A 14,316-nucleotide genomic window follows, 5' to 3' on the forward strand; every position below is an offset into this window, starting at 1 on the left:
GACACATACAGGAGTAGACCTTCAAGGTTTATTTAGATGCATTTGATATATTGTTGATATATAATTGGAATTACAGAACAGACAGAGCGAGTGTGAGGACAAATTTAGGACAAATTTATTCTTCAGAGTCGAGTCTCCCCCTCCCCCCCCAAATCATCTGAAAATAAACCAATAGATCAGAGGAAAAGCACCCTCGGCAACGAAACCCAGCCGCTTGATTGGTTGCCATGGGGTTATTTTTGAGAGCGATGTAGTTTGTTTGGTTTGTTTCTCAGCTCTGAAGCCACAATAGCTTCACACTGGCAGCAATAGACACAAATTCCCCTACCCTGACAATCAAAACTGCCAGGATGTACAGGAGCTGCATTGCTGTAAATGCAGCCTATAATTGCAATGGAACCGGAGCAGCAGGAGCTTGTTTTTATATGTCAGACTCTGAGCTTCTGTCTGTGTTCTCGTTTCTGCTTTCTCATCTGTCAAAAATCATCTCTCTCTCTCTCTCTCTCTCACATATCCATTTATTTTCAATTACATTCATTACTCCGTATGCGGTACATTCTCCACCACAATCTCATTCATTCCGCCATATCTCTCTCTTGTTTTTCACTGACTTTATTAGCATGAAATTCTATCAGAAAATTGATCCAACAGTGTGCAAAATGTCGATTTTCAATACCTGGAAACAGCAGTTTGCGTTCAGACTCCATCATGTTGATGAATTGTTTGGTTTGAAAACATGCATACCAATAGAACAAACTCAATTTAGTAATGTACTATTTTCAAAATTGAGAATATGCAGCTCATTGAAAATCACTTGACCCTGCCTACCTCTCTCTCTCTCTCTCTGCTCTCTCTCTCTTTCTGCATCAGATGGAGCAGCCATCCATGGACCAGAAGGGCCACGCCAACGTGCCGTGGATTGTGGAACCGGGTCAGGAGGCCAAGAGAGGAGTCAACACCAAGTACGAGACCACTATTTTCTAACATACACCCGCCTTGTCCACTCCTGTGTGTGTGTGCCTTTCAGAGGTTGCCCTGTACCAGGGCCCCGCCCCGGAGTTGGGCACGAGCGACGCACGCCGCCGCGTCACCTCACCGGCTGAAAAATAAAAAAAACAAAACATCCCGCCCCGCCCCCGTTAGCCGAGCCTGTCCACTGCATGATGACGTTTGGCGCTGCGCTGTCTCTCTCTTCTTTCTCCTTGTCTCTTCTTCTCTCTTTTTTGTTTCTGCTCTCCCCCTCTTTGGCCCTGGCAACATTCTCCTGCCTGCAGGGCTGGCGCATGACCTTTGAACCCAGGGCTGTGGTGCACTTCTCTGTCTCCACCTGTAGGGGGAATGGTCAGCTCCGTTTTTCCACTTCCTGTTTGTCGGTCAGTCAGCAGTCAACCAGTCGGTTGTTCTGCTTCCAGCTTCTTGTTTTTCTTTTTTTTTTCCCCCCCTTGTTGATGGGTGCAACCGTTTGGCTTTGTCTCTCTCCTCCTGCCTCCATCCCTCGCTTTTCTTTTCATTTCAGCCCCTTTGTCCAATTGCCCCTGACAACTTGAATGAGATTTGAAACCAAGAATACTGCTAAGAGCTGTAACAGTGTTTTAGCTGTCTGTTGAGCCCGTAGTGGGAGCTGACAATGAGGAGGGCTGTTGTCTAAACAACTGGAGGAAAGTTCAGACTTCTTAAACATTTTTTTTAATCATAGAGGAGAGCAGAACTACAGGAGAGGTGATGTAGCACAGTCTGACTTTGACTCAAACTGGTTCATCCAGCAGGCTACTAGAATGTATTTCAACTTTTTGATTCTTTATATTAGATTATTTTTTTGGAAATAATAGCAAACTTGTGAATTTCTTTGACAAACAATATTTTAAACTTGACCTGTGACACAGGAAGATTTTTTTTTTTGGCTTTTATAGCATCTTTTTCAGCACGTGTGTGTGTATACGTTAATTATTTTAACCACATGGATTTTTTTTCCTGGCCATAAACCTTATTTTATTTGGGGGAAGGAAAAAAAAAAAATCTTATATGTAAAAGGTTTAGCATGTGGCTTGTGAGACGCATGGTGGCCATTTTGGATTTGCTGAGCAGGGGGGCCGGTGGAGAGGCGGGGTGTGAGGGCTCTCTCGATAAGTGATGTCATCTCATTTGCAGGGCAATGCCGGACGCTCATGTCTATTACTGTGGAATACAAAGAATGTAGCCAGCCCTAAACACGGACCTTGTCACACATACAATGCAAAAAGGACTACAATGGACCCTCTTGCTTACTTTTCAAAGGACTACAAACATGGATGCTACTCCACAGTGTTTAAGGTTGACTACAAAATTTTGACATCATTCATCTACATGCTTGACACAGTAAAAAATTGGACCAATAGACACTTACACAGCACACACACACTATAGCAGGACTGCATCGCGACAGACGACGGTCTGCTCTGAATGTACACTTGTTTAAAAGCAGCCTCAACTTTCTGCAACTACAGTAGGATCTGTTTTATGCGCCCAACTGGGATGGCATGACCTTTGAACTTTTTGGGAGGTCACAGCATCTCCATGGAGACTGTGAGTAAAGGTAACGGACTATATGTGCTCGCTAAAAGGCACCACTGGGCATGTGTCAGTGTTGGAATGGGGATGGGTTCGAGGACGTCTGGCTGGATCTTGTTTATTTTTTATTTTCTTTAAAAAGGTCAGAAAATAATAGAGATATATGCACAAGCGTGTAAATGTGATTGGACTAACTGCAACACGCTCAAGATGCAACAGGTGTGTCCTGATGAGACGCAGCAGATAGCAAACCTACAAAAACAAAACAGCATCTGGCGTTTAAAAAAGAAAAAAAAAAAAAGTATTCTATTCGTATTGCCCGACATTTTAATGTTTAATATGAGAGTATTATATTACCATGATGATTATGATTATTCTTGTGCAATTCTTGTCTACTGTTGTCTTAATGTTACATTATTTTTCTATAATATGCTGAGATGAAAACCTTGGGCTTGAGAATGATGGCCATCCTTTAAAAAAAAAAAATCTAAAAAACATTATCATACATGTACACAGGGAGTGAATGTTGCAGGTGGCTAGCTAACTCTTGTCAGGTCAACCCTCCATCATTTCTCATGGGGCTCTACTCTTATCTAGCAGATGTACTATTTTAAACGCAGTATTACTGTATTATTTGGATGAGAAGTTATCCAGTTATAAAATGTACATAGATATTTTGCCAACTCATTGTTCATACATGTAATGTAAAAGAGAAAAAAAAGAATAAAGGATTTGCAGTACGTGGCACTGGAAAGAAGGTACCAAAATAAAGGTTGAAGATGAAAAAAAACTAAGTGGTAGATTGTAGAGATTGTATTTTGAGTGAAAACTGAAATGGGTTATTTGGTGACATCACTGCTGACCAACTTGTACATAGGCTTGGACTTCCAGCACACTGATTTTTGTAATTTTGGCCATTATTTATATCCTTGTAAAGCACATGGAATAAAATATGACTTGTACAACCATTACTCATCCTTGAGATAAAGTGTCATAACTTCTTTCCTTTTCACAAACACTACATAAGAGGTCTTTTGAGCAACATTAGCAAAATATATAAAAACATAAACAATATGCACATAAAACTCCTGTACATTCATACCTGGATACAGATGAAAACTCACATATACATAACTATGCGCACATAGAACTGAATATAAGCTGGATAACGGTGGTTTAGTGCTTAGAGCAGACTAAGTGAGGTTGAAGGCTGATGAGAATAAATGTGTTTTGAGTTATTTTTGAAAGAGTCGACTGAGCTACTTTGGATTTGGAGAGGAAGAGGAGCTCAGTAAGAGAAGACCTTGCCACCTACTGATGTTTTATTCATTTTTGGAATAGTCAGGACCGGCATTTTGTGATCAGAGTCCTAGCAGGTATGACTAGGGGTGATAAATAGGATGGTGCAAGTCCATTAATATTTTATAAGTTAAAAGTAGAATCTTGAAGTCTGATCTAACATGTACAGAGAGCCAAAGTAATGAAATAAGAACAGGGGTAATATGATTAAATTTTCTAGTCTTGGTTAATATTCTAGCAGCAGTATTTTGTACATGTTGTAATCTGTTAATAGTTTTTTTTAAGTAAGCCAGAGAAAGAGTGTTATAATAGTCAAGCCTATATGAAACAAATGCATGAACAAGTGTTTCAGGATCAACCATGGAAAGAATGGGACCAATCTTGGCAATATTTCGTAAATGGAAATATGCAGCGTTTGTAATATCATTGATATGTTTTTCAAAAGAGAGATTAGGATCAAACAGGCCACCGAGATTTCTAATAAAAGGGTTTTGTGAAATTGTGGAACTACTTAAGTTCAAAGTGAGATCACTGAGTTTGTTTTTCTGAAGTTAGATGACATCCGTTGTTTGATTTCTAACAGCTTCGCCAGCTGTTACACTGAACCCTGAACTTGTTCTTGCGAGGTGTTCTTAAACACAGATAATTCTACCAAATCTGTCAACATCTCAGGTAAACCTCAAATCCATAAACGTTTCCTCCATCCAAGCCATCTGACGTCAAACTGACAGTAGTATCAGGTCGAGTCTCGTACCTCGTGTTGGATGTGACACCTGGTTGTGATGGCATGCACTTCAGTGCTCATGCTCCTCCAGCACCTTAACGGAGAGACAAACACAGCATGATTAATAATCCTGTAAAGAAGATTCAAAGTGATAGAGAACATAATGTTAAAGAATTGCTCTCATCTTTATCCCAATGCCTTTGGGCACTCTATGCTTACAGCAAAGTGGGGTGCAGAGTATAGAGCACATTCACATCTCCAACTAGTGCTTTGTAGCAGGAAAGCTGCATGCCAGTTTTGAATGCCAAAACACTGATTCATATGAATTATGCATTTCAGTTAAACACAAAAGAACCCACTGGCAATTATCCACTATCTATGCAGAAGAAGACAGAAATAAAACCTGATGATCAACTGACATCACTGGTCGCGTTAAGCTTATGTCACAAACCGCTGTCGTGTCATTGGTTGCACGTTGAAATGTCACAACAATTAAGGTCACAAGTTAACACTGACTGAACATCGGGCATGGGAGCGAGGTGTGAAATCTGAGTGGTGCACAACTCCCAAGGTAAGTATCTACAATATCTCCACAGGGAAACAATGGCTCAAGCGATTCTGCCGCTGATAAAAGTGAAGAGGGATTTTGGATTCCAGATGGATACAGTGCTGAAAATCCTCCCGAGACTCTCTGATAACTTCAGCCACAATTCGATAGGACTGATATTCGAGTTGCTCTCTCTGTCGTCTGGTCATCTATCTACCTTGTCTCTTAAAAACTGCACAAATAAACCAACAGATGAAGACAGATAAAGAACTGCTTAAAATTGATCGGATAGGTGGTAAAACCTTCTCAAGACTTGGTTTAGTTTATTACATTTATTTATATCAGGGACCATGTACAAAATACATTAATCTCAAACAAATAGAAAGGATGCTTTGTACCAGATTTAGCTACTAGCTAATTTCTAATTTGTAGTCGCTGGGCAGGTGAACAGAAACAATAAAACACAGAGCAAAACCTGTCATCTCCACTACAAATGGACCAACAACCCTGCAGACACGCACATTTCATAGGAATAAATACAAAGCAGAGTACACATATCAAAATATTACATAGGCTACATATATCCAAAGTTATAAAAACAGGTTGTCAAATTAATGCTAACAAGACTGGTTAGTTAAAAGACTACACAGTATAGTCTGTTTCCTCATTAGACTCACTGATTGAGAATGTTTCACTTGCATTTTTCTGGATTTACAAGCACTAAATGGGAGGTAGATAGATAGTGACAACGAGGCAAAGACCCTGGGCCAGATATTAAACTTCTTGCACATAATTTCAGACAGCTTTTGTGCCTCCAGACAGTTCTGTTATTTATCTAACAGGCAACCATGCTGGCAGTGCTCTTAGCATGTCATCTGAGATGCGACTTGTCTCTCCTTCATGTAGAAGTAAATAAGACGCTACATCACGGGCGCGAAATGAATGAAAGGTGCGACACAAATTTACATGTGCATAAATTTATGAATGAAATGTTAAATGAATTTAAACTTGAGATGAAAGCTCACATATGAACATTTAATCAGTCATTAACAAACATGAGCCAACTGTTTATGCCATAAAAATCTAGCAAACAAAGCTTAGCGACGAGGGCTTTAATTAAACAAACATGAAGAGGCTGGCAAGGTTTGGGAGCCTCTGGCTGTTCTCACCACATGGCTCGCCTCGGTTTTGAGTGGCAGAACTTTCAGCCGGGAAAATTAAGCGGGCGCAGTTCACTGTTACAGCTTTAAAAAGGATCTGCTGTAAGGTGGCAAGAGGTAAAGGTGAGAATATCCTCAGGTCAACAAGGACTGTTTGAATGATCCACCTGCTACACTAAGTAGGGCTGTGCAATATGATGTAATATATATCATGTGATGTGAGAAAAATCGTTTCATTCTATGCTCTATTGTTTATATCGTTGTGACGCAAATCACACTCTTATGGGGATATATATCAGGATCGGTATCGTTATCAGGATATGAAATGACCTATATCAGGATATGAGATTTTGGTCATATCACCCAGCCCTTATACTAAGTTTATAACAAATAATGCACATTGAAAATGTCAGTGGCATCACATGCAGACAGTAGTTTTATTGTGATTAGTTATCAAATTATTATAACTGTTATAATCTACTCTTGTCAAACAGTGACCATAATTTGAACGTTGGGACAAGGATTCGCTTTTGTTTTGCCTTAAAACTGTGCACTATATTAATATGAGTTCAATTAGTTCAATGTCATTTACTATGATGCTATTGCACAATGTGGATCTGTGACATAAAAGGTTCATGTGTGCTCAGAAATATGAGTAATAGGACATTAGAGCTGCAACGATCAGTCGCATCGGCTGACAGAAAATTAATCACCGACTAGTTTCTTAAACATTTATATTCTGGTTTCTTTAGTTTTCTATGATAGTAAACTTGATATCTTTGGGTAAACACATTTTTGCTGTGTTTATTCTCTGCTATAACCCTTCTGTCATAGCAATATTTACACAACTGGTGGTGCTTTTACACACCATCACCACCAAGCCTTATAAAGAATCATTATTTTTAAAAAAGGTGGAGGTGAAGATGGCCCTTAAGGTTGAGTGTATTAAACCACACTGGACTGACATTCACAGTGAGCCTCTAAAAGGCTGAACAAGCATTTGTCATGAGCTATAAACTGCAGAATAAATAGGCTGGCAGTCTTGTTTGCAGATTGGACAGTTACAATCTGCAGCCAATAGCAGAGACCGCTGGGCTTGTTTTCTGAGCGCGGAGGAGACCGGGCCGAGGCTGCTGCGGCACACACTGGTCCGCTGAAGATTTACTGCCAATCTGCAATTTGGTGCATTCTGTTGAAAAACTGACAAAACATTTTATTGTTTGTAAGAGCAGACCACTGCGGGATGAGAGTAGGAGGTAATTCAAGACATTTCTGGAAGATTAGACCAGCAGTGGAGAGTGGTGCAGTGGCTGCTCTATTTAGGCTTTTCCAAATCTCCTACAGCTCGACTGTTATTTCTACTGCTGGCAGAGGTGCAGGAGCAGGACTTAACTGAGCACAGAAAGCGACGATGAGGAAATAGTAATGAAGATAGAGAAGCGCTGCAGAGTTTCCTCGGTGTGGGAAACACAATACCGATAATAGTGAGATGATTGTTCATTAAAAAGATGCTAATTTCTTGCGCTGTCTGCAGTGAAGTGTAAGACAGGAAGAGTACACGCTTTGTTTCACCGTCTGTGTCAGATTGTGGGATATGGCTCAACTTCCAGATGGTGTGTACTGCCCACGGCCGTCAAGTAAATGAGATGACTATGTAAAAAGTGTTCATGTAATAATCACAGTCATATTCTGGCTTTCATTCAATAGGGACAACTTCAACCAGAGAGCTACTGACTAATGAACCCAATGGGATGAAAAATCAGCAGGGCTCTGATCAAATTCAAATTCAGATCCGCACTGTTTATCATGTGCACACAGCCAAATCCACTGTAATATGCCTCTAATACGCAGAGAGGGCCAAGTATCCACAGGCTGAGAAATGGGTAGATCTGCACTGAGAAACTATTTTACATAAAGACAATTTGCTGCATTTGGTAAATGACTGGCTGAACACAAAACGCTTTTTTTCTTTTTTTTTTTGCACCTGGTAGTTGTGGTGCAGCGATGCTCACATTATCATAATGTACTGAAATAGTCCCAACATGGAGACTGACTTGCTGGGAAAGTGGTTGATAGTGGAATAAACTCCCTCTGCAAAAGACTTGAACAAAAGGTAACACACACACACACACAAACACACATACAGATACACGCCCTGCTGTGCTCGGCTCGCGATGTACAACCCTGATAAAGCTGGACACGGTGAGGAGAGCTGGCCAAAAAAATAAAAAGGCTCTCCTCCATCTTATACACACAAAGCACTCGAGCATACACGTTCACGGTGGACTATGGCAGACTTTATCTCTGTGGGGGTACAAAGAAACAACTTGGACAAAATAATCCTGCGCTGTCCTCCAAGAGAAAACATTCACAAACACACCCGTGGAGTGCTAGTGCTGCTGCTGCTGCTGCTGCTGCTGCTGCTGCTGTTTTCACAGGTAGTGAGAAATAGGGCCAGTGCGGTCTGGAAAACACATTTCCATCACTGTGCATCCTGATTTCAACCCATTTACCTACAGGAAATGGCCCAGTCCCACCCCTGCGTGGACTACAACCATAGCAACAGCAACATAGCTCTGAGGGTTTACATAACAGCGACAGTGGCTTCTGGATGGAGTTCAAACCAAGGAGAATTTGTCAAAATAGAGTTGGAACGTGGCCCTGAGGTTGGGTGGTGGTGGTGGTGGTGGGGACAGAAGATCACCTCAGATGTGCGTCAAGTTTGCATTCACTGAATCTGCACATTTTGTTTAGAAAGCCTGCTTCAAACAGAATTTAAATCTATGTTTGTTTTGCTCCGGTCTGCTTAAAGTGCCAAATGGACAGAGGATAAGCATGTAGGTTAAGTGCTGCAGCAAAATGAGATTTGACAGCGCAGCAAAAGGCTCAGAGGAAGTATTTTACATAACGACAAGTTGAACATTTTGTGCAGCTGAAAGCAGAATGCAAACGTTTCATATAAGTAGTGTAAGAAGTGTTAAAGCATGTGGGGAGAGCTGTATGTCGATCTACCCCCCGGAGAACACAAAAACTACAACTGGCGTGACAGCGATAAGAGCTGACTGGCTCTCGCTTGCTGTCCTGGTCGCCCCCCCCCCCCGCCCCCCCCGACATCTCTGAGCTGAGTTTGACGTCTGCTCCCAAAACACCCAAAAGCTGAGACGACGCTGCAGGCTCTTAGCGAGTCGTCTCCCGGCTGTCAACAAACATGACGGCGGTGAAGCCAAGCCGTCACGTAAAGCTGCTTATGTCACCTTTCTGGTACACAAGAATCAGCATAGCGCAGATCACAAACTTATCTTTTTACGCAATGAGGAATTAAGAAAAACATGAGATCAGGTGTTAATACCGAGGGAAGAGGAGAAGCTTAAGCTGTGCTGTGAAATGTTTATATAAGAAACCGCTCATCTTTTCAGCCTTAATCACAAAGTGAAGCTGCGACATCTAACTACTAACACTCTCCACTTGTTGTTGATTATCCTGTAATCATTTGTTGCATTTCTTTTTTTTTTTTTCCTGTGATGATGTTTACCTGTGTTGTCTGTAAAATAAAGAAACTAATAAATAAAATCCCATAATGAGCCACGTGAAATGCTGATATCACAACGAGAGATTATAAACTGAAACACAAAGTACAAACTTTCTGTTTAAGTGCATAAAATAAGCACACCATCCAGAAAAGGATGCTCTTACCATCATCTTTTACCCAACATCCCAGCCATCTGTTATCCTATAGTATTATTTGGTATAAAAAAATTATTAAATTGGTAAATAATAATGCCATGTCAGTCCATAAAGGAACGTTGACAGAGTTTCAGGTAATCAAAAACAAAGTGAGGATAGTTTAATAGTTAATTTAGCAACAATTATCCAAATTAGAGGTTGTATCAGGATGTTTTTCTGAGATTTGCTACAAACTTCACCACTTATAAGAGAGCTACTAAATCCTGCTTAATTCAGCAACAAATCTGTACTCAAGTCTATTTTTTTGTAGCTATGTTGCTGTATTCCTCATGTCCGTACTGACTGTGAATCTATCTCTTCGTGGAGCAGCTACAGTCCTCATTTTGTGTAAAAATGTATGCTACGGTTCAGCCAAAGTTAATGTGGGGCTTCACCAGTCTGAGCTAGTTAAATGGACTGGGTTTCCACTCCGTCTCTCCGCAGACAGTGCTTCCTTGCTGGGCTGCAGCGGAGGGTTACGTCCTGGTATCTGCATGAAGGTTTGTTGCCAGGACGAAACGCTGCCAATAAACCTACATGCGACCGCCGGGACAAAGATACTCATTTGATCTGGCCGACTGAGACTGCTGGACCTTCGTTTTAGCTTCAAAGAGTTCATGAAATGAAAAGACACTGATGTACAAAAAAACAACGTACTATATGTTACCATATGTTTTGAAACTGTTAGAGTGTAGTTTGTCCACCAGAGAGTGGTGACAAGTTTATTTTCAACTGTAAAACATCCTGGCCAGTACATTTCCAAGCCCCAATTGTTAATAAATAAATGTGCTGTACTGGTCGGGCTATAAAGTAACAGTGGTCATGTGAGTGTTAAGAAAGATACATTTGAAAAAATCCAAACCTATCCTTTAAAAGAGATCAAATCCAGCAGGGCTTCATGGGGTTCTTGACAAAAACCCCCATTTTCTGCTAAAATGCAAAGGAGTGTGTCTTAACCCTCCACTGATTCACTTGATTGTTGTTTTTGTAGAGGCAATCAAACACTGATTTCACCGCTAACCAGCGTCTAGCGTCTGTTCAGGCAGGACACCGTCATGCTTGCAAACCACAGTCAGCCGTCTACAGCGGCGCCTATGCTGCATATTCAAACTTATTGACATATTAAGCCACTCTGTTTAAAGAACATCCTTTCTTGAGTGATCTTGCTTGAATAGGCGGAGAGGAGCTCCTTAGAACAGAGCCATTAAGCCAAATTAAGCCATCTGTTGTCATAAATGGTTAAATCTCACGACAAGAGGAGTGAGGAACTATCGCCCGACTTTCCATTTCATCTTAATCCTCGTAGTTGAAACCAGCGTGGGGTCTAGTAGCTGTGTACATGTCGCTGTTTTTAGCGAGGCTACAAATGAGTGAACAAATGTTCTTTTTTTTTTTTTTTTAAAAAGCACACTTTAAGATGAGGAGATAAACTGCACGAACGCAGAGACAGAAGCTTCCTGAGGCTAGACAGACTACAAGCCCACACAGCTCATCAGCCTGCTCCAGTCACTCTGCTCCAGATCTGTCTGCCTTCATTTGAGCTCAGCGGCTGCAGCGCTAATTGTTTGGGACAACCAATGTTTAATGCTAAATGGTCCGAGAGCGCTGGCACAAGTAAATACGATAATGGCTTCCTTACAAAGCCATGTTAAAAATGACCAACTATCTGCTCTTGTGATGGTGATGTTAGGTGATTTATTGTGTTTTGGACAAACTCCTACGTTTTGATTTCATTTCCTGCCAGTCTTATAATTTTTTTTGATTGCTGGTTATGACTTCTGTTAGTTTATTCTGAACTTGGGTTCTATCTGGATGTGGGAATAACGTATAAAATCAATACTCTAAAAAGCCCATTGAATGAATAAATACAGTAGACTGGACACACGAGACAAAAGCAGCACAAACACTCAGTACCATAAAAAGAAGCCAGCCGTGTTGTGAGTGTTGTGAGTGTTACAGAGGTGCAGAGACACTCTACATGCCCACAATATGTGATATAATATGTGATATAACTGAAGACAAGAGTGCAAGTCTGCACGACAAAACAACCTCAGTAGCTCTCCCAAAGCTCTGGACCGCAACACTGCTAAGAGACAAAAGCAGCTCCACAGAAGATTTGCAAAGCTTTCTCAGATGGATTCAGTGTTTCACCTTCAGCTATTTAAAAAAAAAAAGCAAAAAAAAAAAAACTTATTTCAGTCTAGTTTGAACCAGAGTTTGTTTTGACATCAATAACAAGTCATCTTGAAAGCCGCCAGTGTGCCCACAGTCAGTGGAGTCACTCCAATATGAGTCTCTTATGGCACCATGAACAGAAGCTTGGCTCTGTTGAATCGAGCTCTCTAAAAAATTAGAATTAAATGTCCCATGACGACAGCCCCACCATGAGCTTTTATTCCAAAAATGAAAAATCAGAAAGCGTGTACTTACCAGATTGATTTGTTTTATTTTGTATTTGTGTTGTTTGCTGTGTATTGTATGCTGTGTTGCATGTTTATTTTAGTACTTGATCATTTACTGCAATGTAGTCTTATTTAACATATATTTTTACTTATTAAAAAAAGGTATACTATGCAGGATTTCCTAAAAAACAATAGACTCATACAAAGTAATCTCTCTCAATCATCACTTATGACCCACTAGAAGTGTGTGGCAGTGTATTTATCTACAGCGACTCTGCCCTCTGCCTTTATTTTCTTATTATTTTGCTGTGTTCAGGACGTCAACCTGTAGGCAGTGGGTGTTTATCCCCCAGCCAATAACAACGTGCAGGGTGTGAGGTTGGGACTGGTAGCGTAGCAACCAGGTTACATCGCTGTATTCGTCTCTCTCCTCTGCTCCGTTCTGCTCTGTGTCTCTGTGTTGAAGAGCAGCAGGTCTGTGTGTCTGCTTGACCGAGGGCGGGGCTGAGCTACACACGCGCAGAGCAGAGAGGCCACAGCGGACAGGATGAAGCTCTCTCACACAAAATCCAGCAATGTGGCACCTTCCTGCAGAGTTGTGCGGAGGTGTAGGTGTGTTTATTTGTGCTTTAGAACGTAACCGCCGTGAAACAATCAGAAAATAATGTTTAATTTATCTTATTCACGACTTTATTCTTTCCAGCGGAGCTCGTTCTCTTCATTCACTCTCTATCTCGTTCGACCACCGCTGCTCTCTCTCTCTCTCTCTCTCTCTCTCTCTCTCCTCTCTCTCTCTCTCTCTCAACTCACTCTGGTCAAGCCAGAAAGGAGGGGCCAACTTTGAATGCTGTGTTTACAAACACCAACCAACAAATCCTGCATAGTATACCTTTAAAGAAGCATATGCAGATGGAAGTGGCTATTGGTACAGCTTCCTCTGTGTTGTTGGTACGGTATTATCACACACACATTGGTATTGATTGCACAAGATCATGTAATTAAATTAAAATTGCTTCAAAATGGAGGAAGGTTTTTGTTTACAGGTGATACACCAATCCTTCCCATGGTTTAAGTTAAAATGGTTGGGTTTAGACACAAAAACCACTTGGTTAGGGCTAGGGAAAGATCACGGTTTGGGATAAAACAGTAAAATGCGTTAAAAATGTCCCGTTTAACGGCACTAAAATGCCAGACGTGACGGTAAAAAATGTCCAGTTAGTGATCTACAAGAGGTCCGGCAATAAGTTCCAGAAACCCATTCAGTACCAACAGAACAAACTAAATCAGCACAGAAAAACAGTCCAGACAAACAGTCTGTGGCTACTGGCACAGTGTCCCGTTCCGCGTCAATAGTCAGTAAATTATTGCACCGGTTCTGTAGCCGAAGCCGGTGCCTTTGCAGATTTATACTTTCCTTGAACGTGGTCTAAAAGCTGCTAAGAAACTAAAGTTGTTTAAATGATGTTGAGAGTTTTAGGTGTCGGGTATGTGTTGATATTTTATCTTATGAGCAGTGTATGCCTGTGACATCACCAGCCTAATTGATGCAACTGAGCAATCAGATGTCACACCTTGAATTCATGACACCTTAATCTGCTCCTGATGATGATTTTAAAGCAAAATCAAAAGTTTAAAACAACAACGCCTCTGCCTGTCAGCGGATGTCCTGCTTAATATCCCCCATTTTATTGCTTTGCATGCTTTTATGTTGCATATTTTAATTAGCACCCAACAATGTAGCACAAGGATTTCCTGCATATTTTTACTAATTAACAGCAATGTGTATTAATGTGCACTGAACCAATGAACAAATAAAGAGTTAATTGGATTTTTGAGAATTACAGCTTGTTCACAATCACAACATTTTTGAGTGAAACTGTTCATCTTTGTTGTGTGTTTCAAAATGACTGAATG

General features: G+C 40.9%; 1 protein-coding gene and 1 long non-coding RNA gene across 14 annotated transcripts in view; one reads left to right on the top strand and one right to left on the bottom strand.

The window, feature by feature from the left end:
- anks1b (ankyrin repeat and sterile alpha motif domain containing 1B) overlaps nucleotides 1-3,518 on the top strand; it is a 236,357-nt gene extending 232,839 nt beyond the window's left edge. For all 6 annotated transcript variants that reach the window (XM_044343243.1, XM_044343242.1, XM_044343244.1 and 3 more), the window contains 2 exons: nucleotides 871-962; nucleotides 2,149-3,518. In XM_044343243.1, the coding sequence (XP_044199178.1) occupies nucleotides 871-962; nucleotides 2,149-2,197 (141 nt within the window). In that variant the 3' untranslated portion in view covers nucleotides 2,198-3,518. The remainder of the gene's footprint in view (nucleotides 1-870; nucleotides 963-2,148) is intronic.
- The window catches only part of LOC122975065, a 105,576-nt gene that overhangs the window by 80,896 nt on the left and 10,364 nt on the right, over nucleotides 1-14,316 (bottom strand). For all 8 annotated transcript variants that reach the window (XR_006400558.1, XR_006400559.1, XR_006400560.1 and 5 more), the window contains exon 2: nucleotides 4,601-4,664. This is a non-coding gene — a long non-coding RNA (uncharacterized LOC122975065). The remainder of the gene's footprint in view (nucleotides 1-4,600; nucleotides 4,665-14,316) is intronic.

The sequence above is a fragment of the Thunnus albacares genome, chromosome 23 (genome assembly GCF_914725855.1).
Source record: "Thunnus albacares chromosome 23, fThuAlb1.1, whole genome shotgun sequence".
NCBI classification, from domain to species: domain Eukaryota; kingdom Metazoa; phylum Chordata; class Actinopteri; order Scombriformes; family Scombridae; genus Thunnus; species Thunnus albacares.